Source organism: Lepidothrix coronata, unplaced genomic scaffold, assembly GCF_001604755.1.
Source record: "Lepidothrix coronata isolate B3197 unplaced genomic scaffold, Lepidothrix_coronata-1.0 Scaffold8, whole genome shotgun sequence".
Taxonomy (NCBI): Eukaryota; Metazoa; Chordata; class Aves; order Passeriformes; family Pipridae; genus Lepidothrix; species Lepidothrix coronata.
The window spans coordinates 2,231,475-2,257,636 of NW_016690188.1; the positions used below are offsets into that span (position 1 = coordinate 2,231,475).

General features: G+C 37.6%; 1 protein-coding gene across 1 annotated transcript in view; it reads right to left on the reverse strand.

The window, feature by feature from the left end:
- Positions 1 to 26,162, reverse strand: part of SHOC2 (SHOC2, leucine rich repeat scaffold protein) — a 66,452-nt gene that overhangs the window by 15,660 nt on the left and 24,630 nt on the right. Inside the window, exons 2-3 of the mRNA XM_017839350.1 lie at positions 24,352 to 25,286; positions 11,969 to 12,106 (exon numbers count right to left, since the gene is read on the reverse strand). Coding sequence (XP_017694839.1) covers positions 11,969 to 12,106; positions 24,352 to 25,054 — 841 coding nt within the window. The 5' untranslated portion in view covers positions 25,055 to 25,286. The remainder of the gene's footprint in view (positions 1 to 11,968; positions 12,107 to 24,351; positions 25,287 to 26,162) is intronic.

Consider the following 26,162-nt stretch of genomic DNA (forward strand, 5'->3'; position numbering starts at 1 on the left):
GCAATGCTTGAATCCTAAAAATATAGGGAGTTAAAAAAAAAAAAATCCAAACAAACCGATCAAAAGAAAAAACACTACAACCAAAAAAAACCAACAACACTTTACCATCCTCCAGTAGCAACAAAGCTTTTAAAAAAGTGATAGGAAAAAACCCAAAACTTTCAGGTTTTCTGAGTGATACTGAAGGGAAAGTCTGGAGGAAGTCTGCAAAAATCTGGACAATATGCACGTAAAAATATTTTTAAACATTGCCAAGCTGATGGTCCTGGTTGATATGTCTTTGTGTCAGGAAAAAATATCAACTCGAAAATTTCCCATCTGAAGTTCCCTTTAGCCCCAGCTCTAACTTCATCTAAGAAGTACTAAAGAGCAAAATCAACTGCTTAAGGATGTTGTTGAACTACAGGGTACTGGGGCATTTAGCCTCTCCTGCAGGTAATAAGACCTTGAACTTCACTGAAAAGTCAGCTGGCAAATAGTACAAAGAAACTTGTCTTCTGGCTCATCCCTACAGTCAGAAAAGGTGTCTGTAATTTTTAACTCATCTGTAATGTGTAATTCACACCACTGGAGCTTGGGAAAACGTTCACACTATCAGTTCCTTGCAAAACATTTGCTATTTTACACTCACTTTTACAACCACTCATGGCACAACATGTTTGTTCTGCAAATTGAAGTACCAGACAGACACATCAGAAAATAAACATAAGATTTAACAAACAGCAGCATGAAAAACCAGAAATAATTTTGAAATATGAAGGATCTTAACATGTACAGTCTAACTACTCATTAAATGAAGGCTGTATGAATGTCTACACATATGTACTTATACAAAGGTTATTGGAACACAGCAAAGGAAGAAGTAAATGTAGTGTATGTCTGCTAGACAGAGGAAAATTTTCAACAAAGCAAGTAGTAAAATATCTCTTTCCTGAGCTTGGTCAAAATATACTCTAAAAATGCCCCTACATCAACAAGTAGCTGGGAATGTAGTTAATAAAAACTGGAAATTGGGAATGCTGTATGATTCGCTGTAGTTACCAAAATGAAGAGTCACAAGAGCAGTGAAAGTAAAAAAAAAAAACAAACACCACACAACAAAAAAACCTAACACTTCCCCCCCCCCCAAAATACTGGCAGGAGGGAGGACCCAAAACCCACAAAAACCCTTATATAGCACAAAAGTTATCTACATCTTACAAATCAAGAAAGAAAAGAGGATAAATTTTCAGTGCATATCTGACATCAGCTAACAAGCTTGGCAACAAATTTTACTTCGTACCATCAATAACTAAAGTCAAACCAGGTAGCCACCCAGCATTACTTAACTAGTAGTATCTCCTTAGGATTTTTATTTATTTTTCTTTAAGTGCTTTTTTTCTATGCAATTAACTTTTGCAGAAGCAACAAAAAAAATCCTCACTTAATCCAAAAAACCCCACATTTAAAATCCAGAGCTATCAATATTGCTCTCCAATGCACAAACTTTCATCTTTTCATGTTAAATCCTACAATGCCTATATGTACTAAAGAGAATAATTAAGACTTATTCTGATGCTAAAATCCACTAGTATAAAGATACACATTGGTACATAACTTAGCTATTTCATGCCATATCTGTGAGATCTGGCATTCCTGGCTGAATAGAAAACTGGCCTCATTTCACACAACAAATTGCAAGGTACCAAGATCACCAGGATTTTCCATCCTAGCGATGAACAAAACACATCCTGACTGTATTTCTCTGAATCGTTATTTAATGCTTTACTAAAAAAGTAATAACAAACTTTACACAAAATAAGACATCAACCTACTATTGTTTTTCACTATTTAAACTTTGAGCTAGATGCTGATCTGTTTTTTTTCAGGCAAAAAGAATGAGCAGGGAAGTAGACAGCATGATGCCAACTGTTGCTTAGCAATACAGCATTGCTATGCCAGTTCCCAGATTGTGAGCACAGGTTGTATGTATATGGCTCCCTTCCTACCAGCAATGTGGCATTTCAGAAAAATTAAACAAGGCAGCCATTAGAGAAAGTCAAAATGTACCATAATTTTCCAGGAGAGAATGACACACGCTGGCTATCCTCATGACATTATCAAAAAGGAGGCATAAATAGCAGCTCCCAGTAATTTTTTTCTTATCATAAGTAGCATTTCTTAATGGAACTTTATCACTGTTTCTCTACTAGTTATCTTTCTCCTCCATGGGAAAGGCATGCAAAGGCATAACAGAAGACACATCCTGCATGTACCACATTCCTCCTGACTATTTTACACACCGCAGCACTAAATACAGTTAATTCCTGAGAACAAAACCAGTAAGATTTCAGCTGAAGCTTCATCAAGTAGCACCTCTCCCACTGCTCCTGGAAGGCCTGTCCTGCACCCAGCTGATGGAGGCAGCACAGGCCACCTTCTCATTTCAAGCCAAAATTTATTTATAGCCAATTTATTGCCATTTAGTCTTCTGTCAACAAGACTTGTATCTTTTCATCCTCAGAGTTTATACTCACACCTCATTGTGAATGAAGTGAAAAACCCTTAGCAGTTTTAATCTTCACAGGTTGGACAAGACAAATGTTAGTCTTGTCTTCACAAAACAGGATGACCCTTAGCACTCTTCCCTCTTTCAGGATGTTGAAGTTTACTTTTTTTTTAAATGAATGCTTGGAATAATGATGTTAATCTTTGGCTCCATGGTCCACAGGCCAGCTGCTGGTCAGCTGGACAACACAAAGACCAAGTGACAAACTCTAGTTTACAACAGAGGCTGTCACAAGTTGCTAAATAGCACACCTTGTGCATCAAGTGATCCCATTTCCAGCTCCCAGGGTTACCTAGCTGATACTCATATTTGGAGCTATTTTACAGTGCCTGCACTCATCTCCATCATTTCCAGTTCAGCTACTGGTTTCTGGGATGGCAGCACATTAGGTACTCTGCTGTCAGGTTAAGGCTAAGAAAAAAGGCATGGAAGGCAACAACTGATCATCATCAACTCAGTCAGACTGTCATCAGGATCATTTGCAGATGTACTTTTGTCACTGAAGCTATACCTCAGCAGCTCCTTTAAAACATCCTCTTGCAGGTAGTGACTCAGAAAACACAGAACTAGATGTTCATCAACATGACAGTTTGATAACCACAAGCCAAAAGCAGCTACTAGCAGGAAAAGCAGCAAGTAAAACCCCTTCCAACTTGTTTTCTTAGAGAGCTCATTACAAAAAGCCTTGTAAACTCACCTGCCTTATTCATTGGTACTTCTAAAAATAAGATAGTCGAGCCTGACTAAGCCCTAAACTCACACCAGGCCCAAGAAAGTCACTGAAAAATTGTTTTAGTTCAACTTTTGGTGTGCCCAGTCACTCTTGGGAATCAGGTTTCACACAGATGCCTTCTTTCCGGTCCATTTTCGCACCAGCAGAGTATTAACACCCAACAGTAGGCTCCCCTTGGCCAAGCTCTCAGGTTTGAAGCAACCCTAGCACAGAATTCACAATCCCTTCACTGGAGTGACTGAATGTCTCTCTCAGGATTAGCTGTTTCATTTACATAGAAATTAATTAAAAATACTTGGAAGCATGCAAATCCAGAAACATTAAATTAGACTCTACTACAATAAAAGGGATTCTAAATAGATCATTTAAATTAAATTCTTTATTAAAGGTACCTCAAAAATAATAGTCAAAGGAAAGACAGGTGTTTGCCAACCCCAAAACAAAGGGAAGGCTGGAAATAAAGCAGGAAACCACACTTGAAAAAACACACGTTTTAGAAAGACCACCTAAAGTGGTTCACCAAGTAGAAACAATACATCTCTTTTTTGAATATTTCAAAATCAAGAGAAAAAAAGAACTGGAATGTTGGATAACAAAGAAATACAAATTCCTAATCCAAAATCCCACCAGTGCTTCTAAAGGGAATGACAAATGTTCTCTTCTGAGGTTTACCACACCTCTTCCTTTCCCTCCCCTAGTTAAAATAATCTTTCAAATTCCCAATCCTTAGATGAAGGGTCATTATTATTGTGAAATGTTACTGCAGCATTACTAAAACTAATTACTCTGTTTCATAGAACTTAGTTCACTGAGCTAGTTTGCTATCAGGATCAGTTGCTTTCTTCTAAATAAACCAAAAGCATCAGGTCAATTAAAAATCTGTTCACTAGAGAAAACTTCTGCAGATAGCATTAAAGCATAAACCGGACTTACAAGAGCTGTGCACATCAAAACTCCACAGGATCATAATCAAAAGCAGAAATTAACCTCATCACGCAATAGAAAATTGCAAGGACTTGCTACACACATGGCACTATTAAGTATTTCTGATGGTCTAAATTCTACAAATATTCTTAGATTTTGATTTGACTCGAGTTGGTATGCACTGAGTAGCCACCTACTAAAGAACATGTTTTACAGGACCACACATTACTTCATAGAGCGCCGTTCACTTAATTCAGTGAGGGATCTTCTTCTAACAAAGAGAAACTGCTGGTTTACATACAAAAGATACCAGGTGTCATTTTTAACAAACAGAAAGCAAGATGTACAGCCAAAATTAATTAGAAGGTTTTTTTAAAAAATTAACCCTGATGTCACTTAAAAAAAAAAAACAACAAAACAAAACATACATGAATTAAATTTAATACACCACATGGCATTAATCTTGTAGTGAGAATAATAAAGATGACAGTATGAAAGAAAAAGCCAAAAGAACTTCAGTGAGTATATTGTAAAGGAAGTGGGACCTATGGGCCTTAAAAGAATTTCAAATTGTATAGGAGATACAGGCTAGAGATGGCCAGCTATGGATAGAGATTAAACACTACATTCAAATACTGCAGCAGTGCTCCTAGTCTAAAATAGCTGTGAATCAGGAGATGCCTGCACTACACTTTGTACTTACTCTATACTAGTTTTTCCAGATGTCAGCCATACTCTGTGACAACTGTTTAAGTGTTTTGCAGATTTTTAGGTGAAAGGAGTTGCTGGCATGTTTAATCTAATCTCTTATCAGAAAGCAAACTGGTTCCCCTGATAGCTGTAGAGTAAAACCAAAGGCTTCAGATAAAGTGTCTTAACCTTCAGTTGCATTCCACAAGCAAAGACGTCTGCCAACGTCCAACAGGGCAATAGCACTAAGTGAGTGGTCCAACAAGACACCCCAAAAGGGATCTCAGTGATCTTGTTGCAGAGGAAAGGAGAACAAAATCACATGCATCATTCATCAAGGGGCAACCCCTTCCTAAACTGAAGCCTATAGGTTTGTAAAAAGTTAAACTCGCCATCATCTGAGAGAGATGAAATCCTTTCTACACTCCATACATCCCTAATGTTTAATATGCTCTGACTACAGGCTGATGCTTTAGGGAAATAGCGAATGGTGACAGAAGGGTGATGGGGCTGGGAGGGCAAATACTTTTCAGAAAAACTGCAGAAGAGAAGAGAAACCCTCCTGATCATTGCTATCAACTACTAAAGCCAAAGCATGAAATGTAATTATACTCTTCCAAATGCAAAAGTATAGTTAAACACAACACAATTGGACTTAATTTTACTGTTTTAGTAGTAAAGTGGCTTTTAGCGTATTTTGATTTTTCTTTTCAGCCCTAATACCTCCTGATATACGAGGCCAGTGTAGGCCTCATAAATTACCAAGGTCAGCAGGGTCCATCATTTTTTGCCCTGCTCAAACCAAAGTGCATTATCTTCCCTACACAAATTCTAGGAATTCTCATAAAGATGTTATCTATTAGAAAGCTATTTAACATGAATTTAAAATTACTCTCTATCACCCCTCCTAGTTTAAACGCCATCTGAAGAGAGCAGAGTTCTCTCTATTTTCAGTCTAACAGTATCATCCAAAGACAAGCTTTCCCTCATTATTTCAAGATTAAGGCTAAAGTGTGACCATATCAGCAGCCAGTTATTTTCCAGCTCTGATTCAAGACTATAACATTGCTGACTGTATATGTGTGAAAGGTGCACACAAGATGCTTGTAAAACTTGAGCAACAGAGGTTCAAGTCCCTGACATGCAACACACACAACACCTGCATAAGGCAGAGCATAAACTCTTAGTGACATGTTCCTGAAACTAAGCAATGAAAATTCAACTTAAAATTCATTTAATATGCGTGCATCAAAATGCACGTAGTTCACAGACCTGCTTGTCTCAATTCTGATGTGTTCCCTTGAATCACTCTTCCCTTGTGCCTTCTTCTCACACAAAGAAAATAAGATTATAGGCTTTTTCTTTCTGCAGTATACAAATCATTCTGAAAATGCTGAGCTGCATTTATAATATATCTGTACACATTGGTCTCTGCATCTAATTACCATGTGATGGTACACACATTCACTAAAATAAATTGTCCCCATCCTAATCTTACCAGGAAGAATATCCAACCAAAATACGACATAACAAAATATTTTCATAGATACACATTGAATCAATAAACTCGAAATTGATAAGCCAACAGAAGCCAGCTTAACCTTTAAGAAAACAATACATATGTATTTAACTGCACTGGCTTTGCATTGGAGATGTATTAATGAAAACAAAAAAGGGAAGTTATAATTAGCTGAAAATTATACAAAAATACAAAACCACTTCATACTGCAACAGAGTGAGAAGTATTTGACCTTATTTGACCTTCAAAATACTTCAAAAGTATTTGACCCAGACCTTATTCTGGGCTACCAATGGAAGTGTTGCATTTTACTTAAGTCATCCTGCAAGCAGTGACACAAAGCAACAGAAATTTATTTAATTTTTCATTGGTAGTCTTTTTTTCTCTTTTCAAATTACTATTTAAAGCCTTTATGTGAAATTAAAGATTTATATAAATGTAAATCACATTATAAGAGCAGTTTATACCTAACTGGCAATGCAGTAAAAACATTAACCTTTCCCAAGTGAAAGATGTGTTTAATTTTTTAAGTCAGCCCTTCTATATAAAGCGAACATATAAAATGTATGACACAAAAATATACATTCATAATTTTAGCTAATTAAGGAATGTAAGAATTACTGCACGTAGACCAGCATTCCACTTAGTATCTTCCCTCCAGTTAAAAAAAGAAGTGCTGCCAAACACCAGATACCAAGAGAAGAACCTAAGGAAAGGGGAAAAGACATCCCAAAACTTCCTGAAGAGCTGAGGGAAGATTCAGCAGTGTGTGGCTCAGTGACTTCCCAACTTCAGAATTAAAAATTTAGAATTTCCCAAATGTTATACTTTTCTTCTGCATAACTGCCACATCACCCCGTGAGCTTTTATCATCTACAGCAACCTGTGCGAACACCGAGACCCAGATGTTCCCTACCCATCGCAAGCTCTGCTTTTCACCACTGTGAGGTCAACAACCCACAGCTTTGCCTCATCCCTGCCTTCCAGTCTTGGAGGATGCAGTGAGCAGTCACTTCCCACTTACCCTCTCCTGCCACTTGCGGTTTTCCAGTCAATTTTGCTGCTTTACACCTACTAAGTCTAGAATTAAAGCCAACAAGAACTAGAAGTTTCTTTCCTTTTGAGACCACCAAGGCCTATAATAACAGCAAAATTAGAGTATAACAGTGGGAGCCACTGCTTTCATATAAAAAAAAAGGCTGAGCTTATTGCAATTGCCCAGTACTAGCAGAATTCAATTAAAGATGTTTCATTAACAGCACAGTCCAAGAACAAACCACAGACAAACCACTGAATGCTGATCAGATCTCCCAATGTGAGCCTATGGAAAAAGGCTTAATGCTTCAAAGTACGGAGTGTTCACAGACCAAAGCACAAAGTCATGTACTTAAATGTTAAGAATATGGATATTGCCATGAAAGCTGGAGCAGGAGCCTCTGCACTCTGCTCCATCAGAACAGTGGTAATTAATAACATCAAACCCATCAGTTGTGTAGGAACATCGCCCCTGAGCACTGAGGGCACTGCAGGTGCTCAGACATTTCAGAATAAGACTCCCGTTTTTGCTAAGCCTGCCAAATTTAAAATACCATTTTAAAGCAGTTCCACATTTCTGCAGAAATATCTTTACTTGTAGGGACTTACAGCTCTCAACCACATTTTGTATAACCTGAGCTGTTCCAATTCCATGCGTCTGGCTCTGGTCAACAACGCTTCATGTATTATCAACTGTATGTTTAAAAAGCACTCCAGTGCTCTCAGAGGTACACTGGGGATAAACTTGTTAAAAGCCTAGTCTGGAGCACAATTTCAACTTGCAAAAAAGGTAAAGCTACTCCACATAATATTTGCTTTCATGAGAGTTGTGATTTCAGCTTCTGAGTTGATGTGCCACAGCGAAGGGCAGGAGTGTAGTGCAGTGCTGTAAATATGCCTCTCATTTTCCTAACCATCTCTTAGGAACAGTGCTACATCAGACAATGGAAAGTGTGCCCAGTGATGGAATTTTTTGTGCTTTTAAAGTATAATTTTGGAACATTTACAACTGACTATTCTTTTTCTTATTAAAATGTTTGTTGCCTTAAATGTCCGTGAATATGGAACATTTGACTATAATCAAACTGCACATGTAAACACACAAAACTAGAAAATTACAAAGCAGATGAAGAATTTTTTTTTTCAAAGCTGTAATTCCTTCTCAAGTAAGTGTTTCTGCTCTTTTAAGTATGAAATTGTGAACACATTTGTATAGAATGCTAAAATTAAAAGTTTAAAGAGGAAATACTCACAATACAGTATTTATCTTGTAATCCTAAAAAAACACTTTACTCCACCCAAAATTTGTTTTCTGTCTCAAAAGTCCAATTAATAATTTTAATATAAATGGTATGTTCTTCACCTGTTTTTATATATCTTTTGGGAATATTAGTGTGCCAGCTAAGTATACAGAGATAAGACATTGTGTAAATAAAAGATAATAATTCCACCACCCCCCAAAAGGAAAAAAAACCACCACAATACAGGGGGGCACAATCTGCAATTAAAACACTAAACAGCTAAGATCCCACTATGATTTTAATTCTAGTCTTGAGAGTCTTGGAATGTGCCAAGCCATTCCACAAAGCTCATTTTTCTTGCAGGAAGTGATCTAATATAAAAAGTACTTTACAATTTTCAATCAAGAGAAATACAGATATGAATGTATTAAGCCAGTATCTATAAAGCAAGACATTAGGTCACTTCCTGACAACTAATATCTAAAATCGACATTTGTTACTGCACAAAAGTGTGCTTCTACAGCATTAGTTGAAACAAGAACTTGGTATTTTTACAGAGTGGGTATATTGGCTCTGCTACCTCTGTAATCATTGCTGATGCATAATCCCTTCCCTGCCACTCCCCTGCATGTCACTCTCCAACGTCCCTTCAGCTCTGGCACATTTCAGTACACTCTGCTAGTTAGAAAACAAGCTTTTTTCTTTTCATCTGGTAGATGCAGAAATCTTTCTGTGGCAAAACCACAGTTAGTCCAGCAGTGACTTTAAGAGGGAGATGAGGGAAGGAGTCCTTTTTGTGGGGAGGGAGAAATAGAGAAAGGCTGTTTGATTTTTAAAGCAGCGTGATTTTAAAAAGCATTCCTCTCAAGAAAAAAAGAGGCCTCCATCAAATGGGTATCAGTGGGGGAGGAGGGGACAGACCTGGCAGTAATGGAAAGTCTGGTCCATAACAGGAGGCTCATAGGCTCACAGAACATTAAATATTGATAACGAGCAAATGTACTTGGTCTTTTTTGTCCCTGGTCTGCAACCCCCCAGCAGTCTGACTGAACTGGGGAAACATTAGCAGCACATATACTGTGAGCATCCTGAAACCTGGAAGCATGTAAATGCAGCAAGAAAAGCCAGTTTTGCCAAAGACCAGGTAGATATCCATGAGCAGGGAAGAGAGAAACTGGAGTGAGAGATGGAGAAGCTGGAAAGGCCACCCCACGGCTGCGCACGCAGGCGGCCACGCGCCAGTGACTCGCTGGGTTTTTCTCAGTACTCAAAGCTTCTCACTGAACAGTTCTAACCACAAAGCAGGCTGTAATCTAAAATCATGCCACAACTTGCTTTAATATGTTGAACCAAAACTGCGATGACTAAGAAATAAAGCCAATGTTGCTGAACTGGCTACGGCTGCCTTTTCTGCAACATGCATAAATGTAGGCTGATCCTTATCATTTAAGATGGAACTTAAAGTTTTTCCCTTCAGTATTAAATTCTGTTTAAGAACTGTACGTAGCACAAACGCTGACTTCTGATTTTAAGTTTTCATTTAAATACTTAACTTTTTTTTAATGTACTTTTTACAAGAGATATTTTCCAGTGGAGCAAAAACTGAACCAGTGTAAGGTTAATGACACCACGGCTCACTGCTGTCTCTTACCCTTATTCAGCTGTCTTTGGTGGTTTATTGAGCTCTAAAGCATTGATATTCAGCTCAGATAAGCATGTTAATAGACAACCACATACATTTAAAAACAAGTAACTTCAAAACACTATAAAGACAATGCAAGGGAAAAACAAAACAAAGGAAATAGGCAAAAATCCAGTCCAACCAGGTATGAACCTGATTCAGAGAAACCACCTAAGCTTACAAAAACTTTCTGAAGAAAGTTTAGTGGAAACTATCTTGATTGCACAGTGAGCAATTTCGTATCCATCACAAATTACTCAACTGCCTCTCCTACCCAAAGACTTTCCCCTGTAAGCACAGTCTTGCAGCATATTACAACTGAGATTTTTTTTGGTCCTCTGAGAAGCTCAGTGACTGCCAGTGACTAAACAACTTAGTAAATTGTACTACTGTATGCACAAGAATCAACAACAGTAGTCTCTAAGCCCTGACAACAGAAATCTCACACTTGCTTAGAGAATTTTTCCCACAATCAGGACTTTATCCAGAGAACTTGCTTCCTAAATACAACACAAACACTACAATAAATTTTATGTAAACAACTTTCAATTAGATTTACAAAATACCTGTAAAAATAAAGGCTGTGCTTATGAATTGTGTAAGTTAGATGCAAATTCCAGATGGAATGGGATCTCCAGAGTTTGAAAATACCATCAATCCAGGAAAAAAGTTTAGTTTCAGTGGATGTATCATCAACCTAAAACTGTGTTCAGGTCAAACTTTCTCAACAAAAAGCAACAGTAACTCCACACTCAATAATTAACTGCTAGAAGAAAAGCTGGAGTGTTGTTAAGTGGTTCCTCGGCTTCTGCTCATTCACTTTGCTACACATTCAAGTACATTCATGAGATGTTCAACATTAAATAGTGTTTAACTGATAACATCCATTCTTCTGAGTATATTCTGGGGACAAAGACAGCTTAAAATCATGATGGCTTTGTGTTTTGTCGTTTTTAATCACAGTAGCCATCTTTTTCTGCCATGTGACTAAAACTCAGTGAAATAGCAAAAGTCATATTTTGTTGCTTCATCCTATGTCAGATTCTGAAACAGTGTTTAGCTTAGTCCACTATTCCCAATATAAGTTGTAAACCCCATGTATTCCGTAGCATTAGAGCATGGTAATTCTGTGGACTTGGAAGGTTTTTTAGATGTTCTACCAAAGAACATAATATATACATAATTAATTTAAAACATTTATGATTTTAGTTCTATTTTTTTTTAGCCAAAGATGTTAGTTAAAACTATCTGCCGAAGTATTACACTTCAACTACAAATCTTCTAGCATTTCATTTCTTTATATGCTGTTTTATTACAGAATGAACAAAGAACCAATGGACATTTTCTTATAACCACAGAACACCTTAAGATTTAGAAGTGATGGATTTTTTTTTTTTGTATTCTCACTCTTAGACAATTTAAGGTAACATTTAAGGTAACAGGTACACCTTGCTTTTACTCTCAAGTGTAAAGCTGCCTTAAGCTGAACACCAGTCACTCTACAGTCACCAACCAAATACTCATTCTTAAATTTATTCCTCTTACTGAACATTTTGAAATAGTGATTTATTTTCTCTTCTACAGCCTCTACACATACCTATGGTTTCTGGCAAGTCCAAGAGCTCATTGTGCTGCAAGTCAAGGTTGGTGATCTGTGTGCAGCTTCCAATCTCTTCAGGAAGATGTTCAAGCTGATTGTGCGCTACATCCAGCGTTATGAGGTTACACAACTCACCTAAAAGCACACAAGAAAACCAAAACATCAAGGTCTTTAATGTACAGCTATAGATAATGACCTCCACACAGAGATTAACAAAATCAGACAGATATTGGGATAAGCTGAAAAAAAGCTATTGCTACTATAAAATTACACATATAAAATAAAGTATTACAGGACCATAGTTTCATCAGTCAGATCTAAAACATGATCAATAATTTTGAAAAAAATCAGATAAAGCTTTTATAGATTCTCTGAATACATCTTATTTATTGACTGATTTTCTTCTGACAGTTCAAGCTATGGAATACAAGTACAAAACCTATACCTCACACTTATTTCAGGCTGACCAGAAGTTTAAAACACCACAGAGTAAATGAATTGTATTAAATTTTGAGAAATTATGATCTGTTTTTATACCAATAATTACCTTCAGACATAAAATCAACAATTAAGATACATAAAAATTATGTGGCTGACAACCTAGATAATCCAAAATCCCGAGTGTTATTTTTAATCATTTTTAGTCATCACAAAAAGGCAACATATGACAAGCAAAGTGTATGCAAGCAATCTATAGCAAATAAAAGTTTGAAATAAAAGGCCTATCTGCTAAACCTTAAAAAAATATTTGGATTTCCTTAGAGTTTAGAACTATGTTACACTGAACTGCTTCATTACTGACATTGACACATAAATTTAAAAGCACAGCTAGGCACAACTCTACATACAGTAGTTTCACCTGTTTTAATGACAAACACACTGTGTTCTGAGCAAAACCTTTCTGGGTTTAAAAAAAAAACAAACAAACAACTGTGCGCAGGAACACAGGTGTATGTTTTCGTGTTTTTTGCATCTGATGGAGGTGAAATTAATGCATGTGATTCCAACAGCATCAACTCTATCCAGTAAAGATGAGGTCACTGCATTGTGTATTAGAGCATGACTCAGTGAGTAACAAACTTGGAAATGGAGCAAATGCCTTTTGAGGAGCAAATGTTTATTTTTAAGCTTGTGGTGTATCTTTGACACAATCCTTTAAGGATTTTCCCACAGGCCTGCAGGACTAGCTTGGGCAAGTTCTGATGTGTAGAGTCAGATGTCTACCCATTAGACCAGCAGATAATCACAACTGGTGACTTAATAAATCATAAAATATTTATGAATTCAGACTCTGTATTGAGTTGCAGGCATCATGTAGCCACAAGACTTACTACATATCACAGAACAAACGTGAAAAGCCAGGAAAAAAGTCAACCTCAACAGCTTCATTATTCCATTTTTCTTAGATTGTTAACATATAAATAATCTTATTTCCTGCATTTATTAACCCAAATTGGGATGTTTTTCTAGAAACTAGGCAAGTGGAAATATAAAGGCGGTGGTTGAGTAGCTCCTCCATCACTGTATCCCCTCCCTTACACAGCATTCAAGTGATTCCAGGCAACCAGAGCCAATAGTCAAACCTGCTGTATCCAGCACTGCATAAACCACACAGGTCAATGCCATTAACATGCAGAAGAAAGCAAATGCTAGAAAAAATTGAGCAATAGTTAATGGTCTGTAGCAGGGGCATCTTTTTATTATTCATGAAAACAAGTGTGCAAAGCATAGAAGGCAATAGAAGGAGGACAAAAAGTTTGAGGAAGAAAAACATCCCTCCCTTAAAACAAATAAAAAAAAAAGAGCCCCAGAAAACTTTACTAAGATAACTCCAGAACCTTCAAACACTTCGGGACAGTAGTTTTCACTTCATGATTGCTGTTTTCATTTGTTTTCGCTTCAGACCATAACCAGTGATGTCAAATTTGAAATATGGCAAAAATTTCATTTCATCGCACCAATTTCTCATTTACTTGACTCTTCCCACTCTACATCTGCTGAAGCTGAAGAAATACTTGGATTTTTGCAGCAACATGTGCTGCACTTCATTTTTCCACCTGCTGAAAACTTTGACAACAGCAAGCTACGTGTTTGAAACAAACATCTTACAAGCTGATTCCGGGGAGAGAAAACAAGAAAAGGGATGCCTATGTCTCTTTAGTCAATTGAGGGCAAGCTGACACTTTGGTCTAATTTGGATAGCCATACTTAATATTATTACATTTAATAAAAATTTGGAATGTTAAAATAGATTGAGGACAAATTTTAGACTCTAGAGCAGAAATCAAGCAAAAGTTAAAGTCCTGTCATGAAATACATTGATTTAAGGAAAGCAAATTCGAAGGTATTGTAATAATCAGCTTTTAGTTCACATTGCTCAGTAAGGGATCTTAGCCTTGGACATAAGAATACTTACGGTTTGACAGCATTTCACCAAAATGGTTTTTTCCCTCTAACAATAGAAGGAGAAGGGAGATGAAATGCTGTTGGCACTGAAATTCCTTTAATACTTTAACTGGAATTGCTGAGACACAATACAGAGAGCGTGCAAGTCAACAAAAAGCACTTGAGGCACATTTCTCTTGTTGCTGTCCACAACATATGGAAAAAAAATCTTACATCCAATATGCTTAACAAGGTGAAATATGTTCAGGTCATGTTGCGGAGACTCATCTTCACATGCAAGGGCACAGAGATGATCAGCTGTGGGTGTGAGAAACTAAATACAGGCTGTCCAAGTATGGGTGAGAGCCATGAGGGGGAGTAAATGGAAAAGCTCTTCAGAGCATCTCAGAGTGAGAGCTGTTACGCATGCGGGGCCTGAATATCTACTGGGAGGTACAAGGAAGAACAACTTTGGATGGTAAGAGTTGCTATGGAATATTTAGGATAGGGGAAAGGGAGAAATCAATGTGGTTTAGGAAGCACAAGTGTGGGAAAACATGGGAATAACGAAATAAAAGGGTCCAGTCCCTTACACACCAATGCTGGTCATGCCCTATGGCCAACCAGCACCATCTGCCCTGTCTTCTCCTTAAACTCTCTTTTCCTGAATAAGAAGCTCCCTGTTATGCACACACAGAGGTCTGAGTACCAGGAACACTGCAGGTAACATGACCAGCACTAATGAAAACATCCCAGTACAAGGGATGAGAACCCCTCTGGACACAGAGAGGGCGCTGCCAGACCAGTGTCTATGGAACAGGGGCAGCTCCTTCCCCACCGACTGACAGCTGGGACTTGTCCTGTGAATGAACACACTGTGCACAGCACTGCTGAACAACAGTAGCTCTGTCAGAAATTACACCAGGATAAACACATGGCAGAAACAATCTATACAACAAATAATGATCTGCAAGAACAAAGAGGCCAAACTGAAGGCCATCTGCATAATGCTCTTCCTAGGAGCCGATGTTCCAGTGAGTGGAAGTGTCCTTATTGTCTGAACAGCAGCAATTGTACTGAAGGAAATGCTTATCAAAAAAAAAGGTGAAAATAAGTTTCACCAAGATACAACTGAAATCTGGCATTTTTGTTTTGCCAGGGTAAGAAGCATATGTCAAAATCAAAATGAAAGTTTTCCTAAAAGAAAGATTTGTGCATGTACAAAAAGGAAAATGGCTAATGAGCAAGGAGCTCATGATCTTTTTCATATTAAAATAATCAACATTTTCACTTTTCTGGTGTACTTCACAAACTTTGCTGAAACACATTTGTATCTTGATTTAACAGAAATACGACCGCTAGAAATGTGCTGCAGATCAAAATCAGCCTTAACCAGAAAGCAGTTTCCTAAAGAAAAGCCCATTCCTGTTCACTATGTGAACAGGACACACCACCAGCATCACTTCCCTAAAGGATTGTTCAAACACCCAAAATCACTGCAGGAAGAGAAGTACTACTTTAGGGAAATACTAACTGCAGGTAAAATGAACTAACTTTTTTCTTGTCTGTTTTTTGTCCCAAACAGACAAGACTTAAGCTCACAGTGGTGAATAAAGATTTTAAAGTAGAAGCAATGCCCTAGGAAATACATTAAACAGTCGCTCTATGCATAACTTTCATAAAACAGTCAGTTACATCCTATCATGTAGTTTTTAAAAATCTGTATTTTAAAAGGCTCTACAAGACAAAAAATTCCCATAATGTACAGGTATTTCTCAGAGAAAACAGTTTGTGAGTACTCCAAGCATCTTCCTGTTAAAAAACTTGTTAAAAATACAGCTAAGTATTCATCTCAAGAATCCTTAAGAGAGGTGGGGTGAGCCATCACGTCACTGTTGTTCTCATACACACAAAGAATAAATGTTATAGTACAACAAAGCTAAATATACCTGCTGAAAAGGCCAGCACTATGAAATGACTAATATTTTCTGCATAATGAGGCAGAATTATAGTTCCATTTCATAGCCAACTTTGAAAGCCTGTTATGAAAAGAGAACCAGGCTACATGCCCTGACTTACATAACTCTGAAAATTCTTTTTGGCCATTTAAAACACAAAATATAGCTTCTTAAAAAAATATTAAGGTACATACAAATTAACAGTCATGCATGGAAACAGTATATAGGTCAATAGCAAAGAGGCTTCAGCATCTCCTAATTCACTCAGTGGGCACCACTCTTGGATGGCAAACACAATTTGTAATGTAGCCTGTTTTCCACTGGATTAACGCCGGGCCTTCCCATGCTTAAGCAGATTGAAAATTATGAAATCCTTCACAACATGATAAATCCTGGGCCAGATGACACAGCAAGAGGATCAAGACTCTTATGGAAAGTACAAGGAAGAGGAGAATGCAAATATTAGTGGGACTTCAGGATGGTGTGTTAGAACACTAGTTGGAAGCTAATTTGTAAAGATCAATTATCCCAAATCAGCAATGTTGGGAGCAAGTTACAAAGTAACTTTGTATGTTCTCTGCTGGCAAAGCAAAAAAAAGAAAAAGGAAAAAGAATTTTCAGACTATAAAACTCTTTGGAACAAGTGTCTTGATTTTAGAAAAAAAAAATTTAAAACAATTTTACAGTTTCAGAATCTTTTCTCTCTAGATAAAATCTGAGCACATAACTTGACAGACAGCCTTTGAGGTCTTTGCTGTGTATTACCAACTGCCCAACAGAACAGGTAAGCAGTCAGAGCTATTCTGAATCTTTACTACACATCTATAACTTACACAGAAGAGTTACTGAGTAGAAAGAATTAAATTTTAATATGGTCACAAGTGACTTATGTACCAAAGTTAAAACACTCGTGCAAGTAAAAAATAAGCATGGTAATATTATTTACAATATGCAGGATGCACAACAGGATCTAGTTGTGGGAAGTAGTCAAAAACACAGAAATTAAGCTCAACTGAAAAGAAAGACTCAAAATCTGGTCTAAAACAAGCTTCAACAAGACAACAGCAAAACACTTTTTATTTATTGTTTATAACTGAAAATAACAAATATAAATAAAATTAAAAACATGTTCAAACAACATCTCAAACAGTCTTAGCAAGGGTTCAAGGCGGGGTTTGAGGTGGACAGTAGAACCTCATTTGAAAGCCAAGACAAAAGTGAAGTCTTGCATCTAGCAGGGAATAACCTTGTAAAGAGGTTACCTCAAACCAGCCAGTGAGAAACAGCTCTGCAGGGAAGGACCAGGGGGTTCTGGTGATGCTGCATCTGGGGTAACATCTGGGATCCCCTCCATTCTGAGTGTGGAACAAGCTCTCAAATAATAAAGGTTAACCACCTACCGGGCTTAGGGGTCAGCCTGAGGGAAGCGATTATTTCCCTCTGTTCAGCACTTATGAAAGTATTCAAACAGTTAAAATAATTGCAGCATTGATTAAAAAAAAAGCTGGACTTCTAACAAGCTGTCAGTATTTACTGGAATTACACTTGGGGCATCATCCCAGTAAGCTCTGCAAGTAGATCAAAAAGGCAGGACTACTTAATCATTATCCTAAAGCCAGTCTGAAGAAAATGTAATCAGGAGGAATTTGACTAGCTGACAAGACAAAACTGCATCCCCACAAGAGCTTTCACAGGAATCAGAACCCAGACACCAAAGCTGAAGCTGGCCAAAATCAAGTTCTAAACCTTTCTTGCAGATCAAGAAAACCACCAGAACTGGATCAAATAAGCAAACTGGATCTTCTCTGACTTCTAGGGAAGAACACCCACATATTAATGCCTATATTTATTCCAATTCTGTTCACAACTTCATGCTTTTATCATATTAGAATACAAATATATAAAAATATTCCCAACCACTGTTTGCAGACATTAACAGGTCAACTAAGAAACACGACTTGTTTTCCTTCAAACTGCTGAAACAGAAAAAGGAGATCTTAGACACAAATAATGTAAATAAATATTTCTCTATATTGTCAGGTCTGTTAATAAAAAGGGGAAATGAAATTTAGAGCATCACTGAAAAGCTTTTCTACTAACAAGTCATTTTAATAAGGAGGCACCATATTCAGCATGGAGTGAGTAGACATGAACTCATGTGGTTCATGAACACATCTGGTTCACTGTCTCTGCTACTGAAAACCAAACAGGTGTACGTGTTACAAAAAAAGTTTCGAAGCAGTGAAGAAACCACAAATGATCTAAATATTGGCAGATGAGGGAAGAAAAGAACAGAAGAGAATCTCAAAGACATTCCAAGTCTGGTGTAGGCAGATTCCCCGAATTACATTCTAAAAATATTTCCCTTGCAGAACAGCCCTGACCAGATTCTCCTTAGAATAAGAGTTGCATTCACAGACAGAAAATACAATATTTGGAGACTCAAGACACTTGCAGAAACTATGCAAATGTAATTTCAACCATGTTGACAATATTATTTCTATTTGACAATATTATTTCTATTTGAGCTCTGTGTGCTAAGACAACAAAAATATTCAAAACCGGTATAAGATGCAACCTTGTCTTTGCAAGGAAAATATTACCAACTTGACTGTTGCAGAACAATTCCTTCAACGAAATATGAAGAAACTCAATAAAACTCCAAATACAAGAAATGCAAAAGGCTTGCTTAAGTAACAGCCTGCAAACTGAAACATTTGTTTGGCCTTATCCCAAGACAGTTCCTCTGGTTTTCATCCCTCTCATGCTGACTGTCTGACTCACCAAGGCATTCACATTCTTCCATTCTAATCTTCAACTTTTTGATCTCAGGGGAATGGACAATTTACCAGATAAGGCGATGAGGATGGTGCCCACCTTGTGAACTCGTTTCCACAATTATCCCTCCAGACTGTCTTTTGGCAAAGCTTTCATATGGAAACCCTTTCATTAAGGTTTAATTTCATGGGTGCCACCAGAGATTGAACAGCCAAGTGAATAGCTAAATTCTGCTTTGCACTTGGTATGTATATATATACACATATATATATATGTGTGTGTGTGTATGTATTTTTTTTTTCAACATCTGCGTAACAGTGACCTTTTAGTCAGGAACAGCATTCAAAGCAAACCTGTGGACCTTGCTAAGGATGAAAGGCATCTATAGGAGTTTAAAGGAAAAAAAAGGGTCAAGCCTATGGAAGAAGAGTGTACTGAGAATTACTAAAGAGACAAGCTGCACCAGACTCAGGAAATCCTTGATACAAAAACAGCTGCATATGGGCAAGGAGTCAGGTTAAGCCTCATATATATATATATATATATATGTAAACTTACCCTATTTCTATGCACATGTTTGCTTAGGGCTACAGTCAGAAGCAGGATACTGGGCAAGATGCACTCAAACGAGTTATCACCACTGTTAGGTAGGATGCAATTTTAAGAAAGGCTAGGTTCACAAAGAGCAAAACAGAGTTGCTTTGCCATCAAGAAACTTCCATCAATGGATTCTCACCACTACACATAAAAACACAACAAAAAATTGTTTCAGGAAGGAGGGGTTGAGCTGATGCTACCAGGACTCCAATAAGCTCCAATAAGAGGGTTTTGTGGTACAAGACATGGAAAGCAGGGGAAAAAGGAAGAAAACGAGATTCTGAAAACATAATCTGATGCATTTTCGACAGCTCTCTACAGACAGCAATCCACCCTTCCTCAAACCACTAGCAGTGCACTTCACGTGGTTTTATACAACATGAGTAATCCCACCTGCGAGGCTTCTCAGTGAGCTGAGCTGATTCAACAGCTCAGTGTGGGCAAAGTGGCCGTCCTGCTCTCCCTGTTCCAGTTCATGCTCTCCCACTCCTCCTACACCAGTTCCAGTCTTATCTGAAACTATACTGATTTCAACTATCTAAAGTAATAGACAACAAAAGCAGCAAAACCATTAATATTTTCTGTTAGTTTAGTGAGATAAGTCAGCCCACCAATGAACAGCTCAGGGGTGAGCAGCTGGGAAGCTCTGAGAAGGGGAATGGATACTGCCCCTTTCAGCATCATGAAGCTGTTAAACATCGGCACAGCCATTTCATGAAAATTCCCCCTAATTCACCTACTCCTGAACAGAGCTTTTGGCTAGACATGAAAAAAAGACAAAAACCCCAAACAAACAAACAAAAATGAAAATCACACACACACAAAACCAACAAACAAAAAACCCCCAGCAAAAAACAACCCATAAACCTTGAAATATGTTTTCAGTTAAACAGAAATTTTTACGTATTTTTAGATCTTATTCAAACAAATCTATTTATATTTAAAAATACAACAATGCTGATCCAGTACCTCAGCTTACTACACAGTCTACTGAAATAATTTCAATTGTATTAAAAATGCAGAAGCAATGTAGACATTGCTGGAAAAGTGCTAAGACAAGTCCAATAAATGACTAGCAGAAATTATTTGATAGGCATCTACCTATAATAAAGCTCACCTATAATAAAGCAACTGGGTGCAAGGGAATGAGAGGTACTGAATCCTGGGGGGAAAAGAGACCAGAAACACACACATCTGTTTGTTAACTGCATATAACAACACTTCCTCTTTCTCACTAGAAGGCTTTTTTTAAATGCAAAGCAACTTTTCCTCAAGTGTAGTTACCTAATTTAAGTTTGTGTTGTTTAACTAACTAAAGACAGTTTGAAGTCCAAAATAGAGCCAAACTTTAGCTTATTTCCCAGCAGCTCAGGTAGGTTCACCTCTTCTAGGTTTTCCTCAAGACCACACACACTGTAACAGGTCAGTTGTTGCAAAGGAGTTTCCAGGACCACTTGAAATCTGATCAACTGTACATTTCGCAAACAACATTTTGTTCAATGTTTTACCTTCACTCAAACTCTTAAGAAATGTTTTACAGTTATTTTCAGGTTTCCCTAAAAGGAATCTATTTCTACCAAGTACTAATACCATACGCTTGCACAGCAAGCAGCAGATGTTCTAGATAAGCATCTCTATAATAAATTTATATTGAACTAACTTGTGCACCAGATCAGCAACATGAACACATCGTAGTTAACTGCTGCAAGACTTCCTCGCTGCACAAGTCAGTGGGATACATAAGCTTTGAATTTTTAAAAATATGAACAAGCACACTAGCATACCATTGTGAGTCTTAGGCCTTAGAACAATGGGGTATTTTTACAAAGAATTTGAAATGCTCCACATGATATTGCCTTATAAAAGATAATGGCTTTATTTTACTTCCCGCTTTGCAGAACAAAAATTTCTGTGTTATTTACAAGCTGATAACGTGAATGTTTGCTTGCATGTAGTATCTGGAAACTGCATTATAAAACATACAAGGAATTAAAAGCACTGAGACTTAAAAGGCAAGGGGTTTTTCACAGTGCATGTGTAAGATGTAGAGAAATGACAAGTGTTTAAAGAAACAGAGAAATTCCACTGGAGAATAAGAAATACAGTCCTCAGCAGTTTCATTTTTCAGCTGTGTTTTCAACTCAAATATTTCAAACAAAGAAACATGAAAGTGTAGAAATCAATTACAAAAGTGAAACTATCTTATCTGGTTTTACTATTTGAGGAAAAATATTTCCAAATGCCTGTTCTGTGTGTCTTGGCAGTTGAAATTATCTGTTACTTAAAATTCAATTAATTTTATTTTTCAGTTGATTCAATTTCAGGCAACCTAGTCAGAGAAATTTACTTTAAATAAAAAGGATGCTGTTGAACATCATGGTTTCCCTTCAAAATTCTGCATAAGGGTGACAGTCCTCTTGCATTTGTGCTTCTAAAATGCCTTCCACAATGAGGTGCTGACCCGAAACAAGAAATATGAGCATTATCACAATACAAATAAAGGCAGGACTAACTGCTGGATATAAAGACAGAAGTAAAGTAGTTAATGTTCTCAAGCTAGGGTTTGACAGAGAACTGAGAACACTGCCTGTACACACACCAAGACAATAAAAAAAATACAAATGAAAGAAGCAAGTTACATACTCATGATATATGTACCTACTAATTTTCTCCATTAAATGGTTACACATTGAAAGCTCTCTTTCAAGGCTACTGTGAACGAAAACATACAGACATCACCTTAATGTAAACTTAATGATACTCTGCAAACAAACTAGTTAAGGAGCAAAGATGTTCCAGCAGCAAAGTCTGCAGTATCAAACACACCTACAAAAAGCTTCTAAAGTGCAACATCAAACATTAGAATGCAACATCTCGAAATTTTTTTCTTCATATACTAGTATTCATTTAAATTTATGCAGTACTATCCCCCGTTGAACCTCAAACGATGGCTCTTTGCCAGATTACATTGAATAACTGAGCCACAAACAGACCCAGGTACAGTACTGACAATTGTACAGCACAGCTCAACCAGCTAAATTGGCCACAATTTCTTCAGTATATGTAGAAACATGCAGTTTTTTGGTAAACATCAGCCCATGACTTCCATTATGATTTGTTGATCAGCAAAAGATTCAACAAGGCTGTTGAACTGAAACTGAAGTGTCAAAATAGGTGGAAATTATAATTCCTTCATTCTCCCACGGGAAATTCATAGGATTGCTGAGATGCTCATGCCAACTCAAAAATCATGTGGATCAGAAAACATACCACATGAACCTTTCACTTTTGCCTAGCAAAAAAGTGTTTCTGTGGCTCAAGCAGCTGCTACAGGGAGCCAAAGCCTCAGACCCACAGCTGAGAGTCTCACCGCGTTTCTTCACTCCTGTTATCACGCACAGCGCTGTGTGTGCCGCACACTGCTGTTAATTGATCGGCAGCTTCAGACAAGCCCAGGAGTTCCTGCCATCAAGAACATGTTCTCTGAGGTATCTTTCATATCAAGGGGCGAGAGAAAGAGGCAAACGTTGCTGGTTTGAGAAAAATCTGTTAGGGATATAAACACCACCATTTCCCAACCTTTGCAAAATTAGTGAGCACAAGGGCCAACTTCAGTAACAACATGCTCACGCACTGGCTTGGACAACAGGAAGAAGTCCTACATCAGCTTTTAGAAACAAGGCATGGGAATTATTATTCACAGTGTTTTACAAGTTTTTTTCCACATTTGAAGAAAGTCAAAGTAATTTCTTAACTGCATGAAGTTTATGCTTCCCCTCCTCTCAAAAGGACTGAGCTATGCTTGCATTTTGAAAACTGGTGATACACATTAAAAAACTTACTGATGACATAATCTCACTTTTATGGGGCACATATGTTGTTCAAACAATGCTGGGGAACAGTGTCATAAAAGGAACAACTTTGAAGTTCTTGATATACAGCTAGTCCAGCACATTTTTTGTAATAAACCATTTAAATTAATAAGCCACTTTTGTACTATTTCACCATCTTTCAAACTTTTGTAACAATGTTTGGAAAAACAAATACTATTCATTAAAACATCATAAGAATCATCAGCCATGCATACAACACTTGGTCACTTTAGAGTCCATGTATTAATATATTCATGACTTATAAAAGGTAGAGACTTACACAAGTCATTAACCTCCATTATTAACTGTTACAGCACCCAACAGCTTGCCCATGGTAATAGCGTGTAGCTGCCTATTCTACCTTGTATTACCATGGTCACACCCCTCTGTAACATGCCCATAATGTGTTTATAACTTGAAACACTTCATAAATGATTTATAAAGAAACCTTAAAATGAAAAATGCCCCTGTAACTCTCTTTTTTTTTTTTTAACCATTTGGGCTCTAAAGACACAACATGTGAAAGCACAAAGCAAAGATGAAAACAAGATACATCCGCTTTTAAGATGACAGATGAAGAAAAATGACTTTTGTTGTTTCAAAAAATATATATTTCCAAGGTATTGACTACTCTCAATTAAGCTAATAATGGAACTGTATGATCAAGAGTGTAATTTTATGAAGTTTTAAACGAAGGGCAGTTGGAGAAGCAGTAGTTTATGTATACTTAACTGAACTGCAAAGCGAACACAGGAACAGGTCTAAACTTTCAATCAGTATAATCACTCACCAATTTCAGCAGGTAGTTGCTTGATTTTGTTCTCTCGTATGCTAAGCATGGTGAGTTTTGACAAGTTTTTGATATCCTTTTCCACAGTAGTTATACGATTAAAGCGTAGGTAAAGGGTGGCGAGAGAGCCCAGCCTGTACACCACCGCCGGGATCTCCCTCAGTTTGTTGTGCCGCAGGTCAAGCATGCGCAGCTTCTTCAAGTTATCAAGAGAGTCAGGCAAACTGGTGAGCGAGTTCTCACTCAGGGCCAGTGTCACCAGGTTCACAAGACAGCCCACCTCTGCCGGTAGGCACTGCAGTTTGTTACTGTATAAATAAAGTTCTGTTAACTGCGTTAGCTCTTTGATAGCTGATGGAAGCATGTGTATAGACCTCTTGGACAAGTCCAAGCGCATAGAATTCTCTTCCCGGCATTTATTTAGCTCTTTGATCACCTCAGCATTGCTGGATTTTTTGCGAGTACCTGTGGCTGGATTAGGTCTTTTTATCGTATTGTCCACTGAAAAAGCTACCCCAGGCTGCGTGCTACTGGAGTCCTTCTTTCCATCTTTGGCATCTTTCCCTTTGGTCTTAGGCTCCTTTTCTTTGCTCTCTTTCCCAAATCCTCCAGAGGCTTTAGCCTCCTTCTCCCTTTCTTTTGATGATGGGACTTTTGGATCCTTCTCTTTACAGTCCTTTTCTTTTCCTAGATTACTACTCATGGTGACTCAACGTTTAGCAAGCACCACATGAAATCTGTTTCCGAAGTCCACAAGAACAATTCACTGCTGAGGCAACAAGGATCCTTAAAACATGCAAGTGTTGAACCAAGGGAGGAGCTTCAAAGGTGTGGTACCCATTTGCTACATATTGGTTCTGAAGGCACTCTTTCCTTATCCTGGTTTCAGGAGATTGAGCTGTAGAGATTAGGTCAAATGCTCCGTATTAGTACTTCTGGAACACAGAATGAAGAGAAGCCGAGGTTAGTGTAAATACAGAACTTAATTTTAAGCTAAATGTTGAAAGTTTCTACATAAAGTATGTGCTCACAAACTTAGGTTAATGATTTGTCCTTCTGTTCAACAAATGTCAATGAAAAACCCAGGGCTAAACCAAATATACTACACATATTGCTCAAAAGACCCACTGTGGTAGAAAAACTCTACTAAATTAGTATATATGAGGAAAGAAAAATTACAATTCTTACACATAATACTGCCTTCACTACTACATCTGAGTCATCGTCTTACATCTTACCTAGTTCTTAGCATAACACTCTGGTCACAAACATGAATATTCTCTCTCCCCTCCATGCCCAATCAGTCCATAAAGATCTGCTACAATTTTAAGTGCCTGCCTCTTCAAACAAACCTGTATAGGCTTATTCTTTCAGCACAAAAGAGTCTCAATTCTACCTACAGTGAAATCTAATACACTATGGTAACACAAATACTTTGCCTTAAGATCTCTCTTCTGAACAGCTTCGAACCACAGGGCTCTGCTTTTAACGTAGAGCAGAACATTGTCACCAGCTTCATGTGCTTTGAAGATCCAAAACCAAGGAATTTCAAAATAAACTTACCAAAAAGCCAACTGCAAGCCCAGAAAAAGTAATGTATTAGGCTTCAAGGTAAGACAAACTATGAAGGAGTTTCTCTTGAGAGTAGGATACATCATCTCTTTAGGCAGTATTTTGAATCTTTCCCAGCATTGACTGATGAAGAAAGTTTATTTTTCTCTCAGAAGAGCACCTTGTTTCCCCAGACACCTGAGCTACGTTAAAATACCCTTAAAATCTCTGCAGGAGCTATGTCACTGTCCTGGCATTCC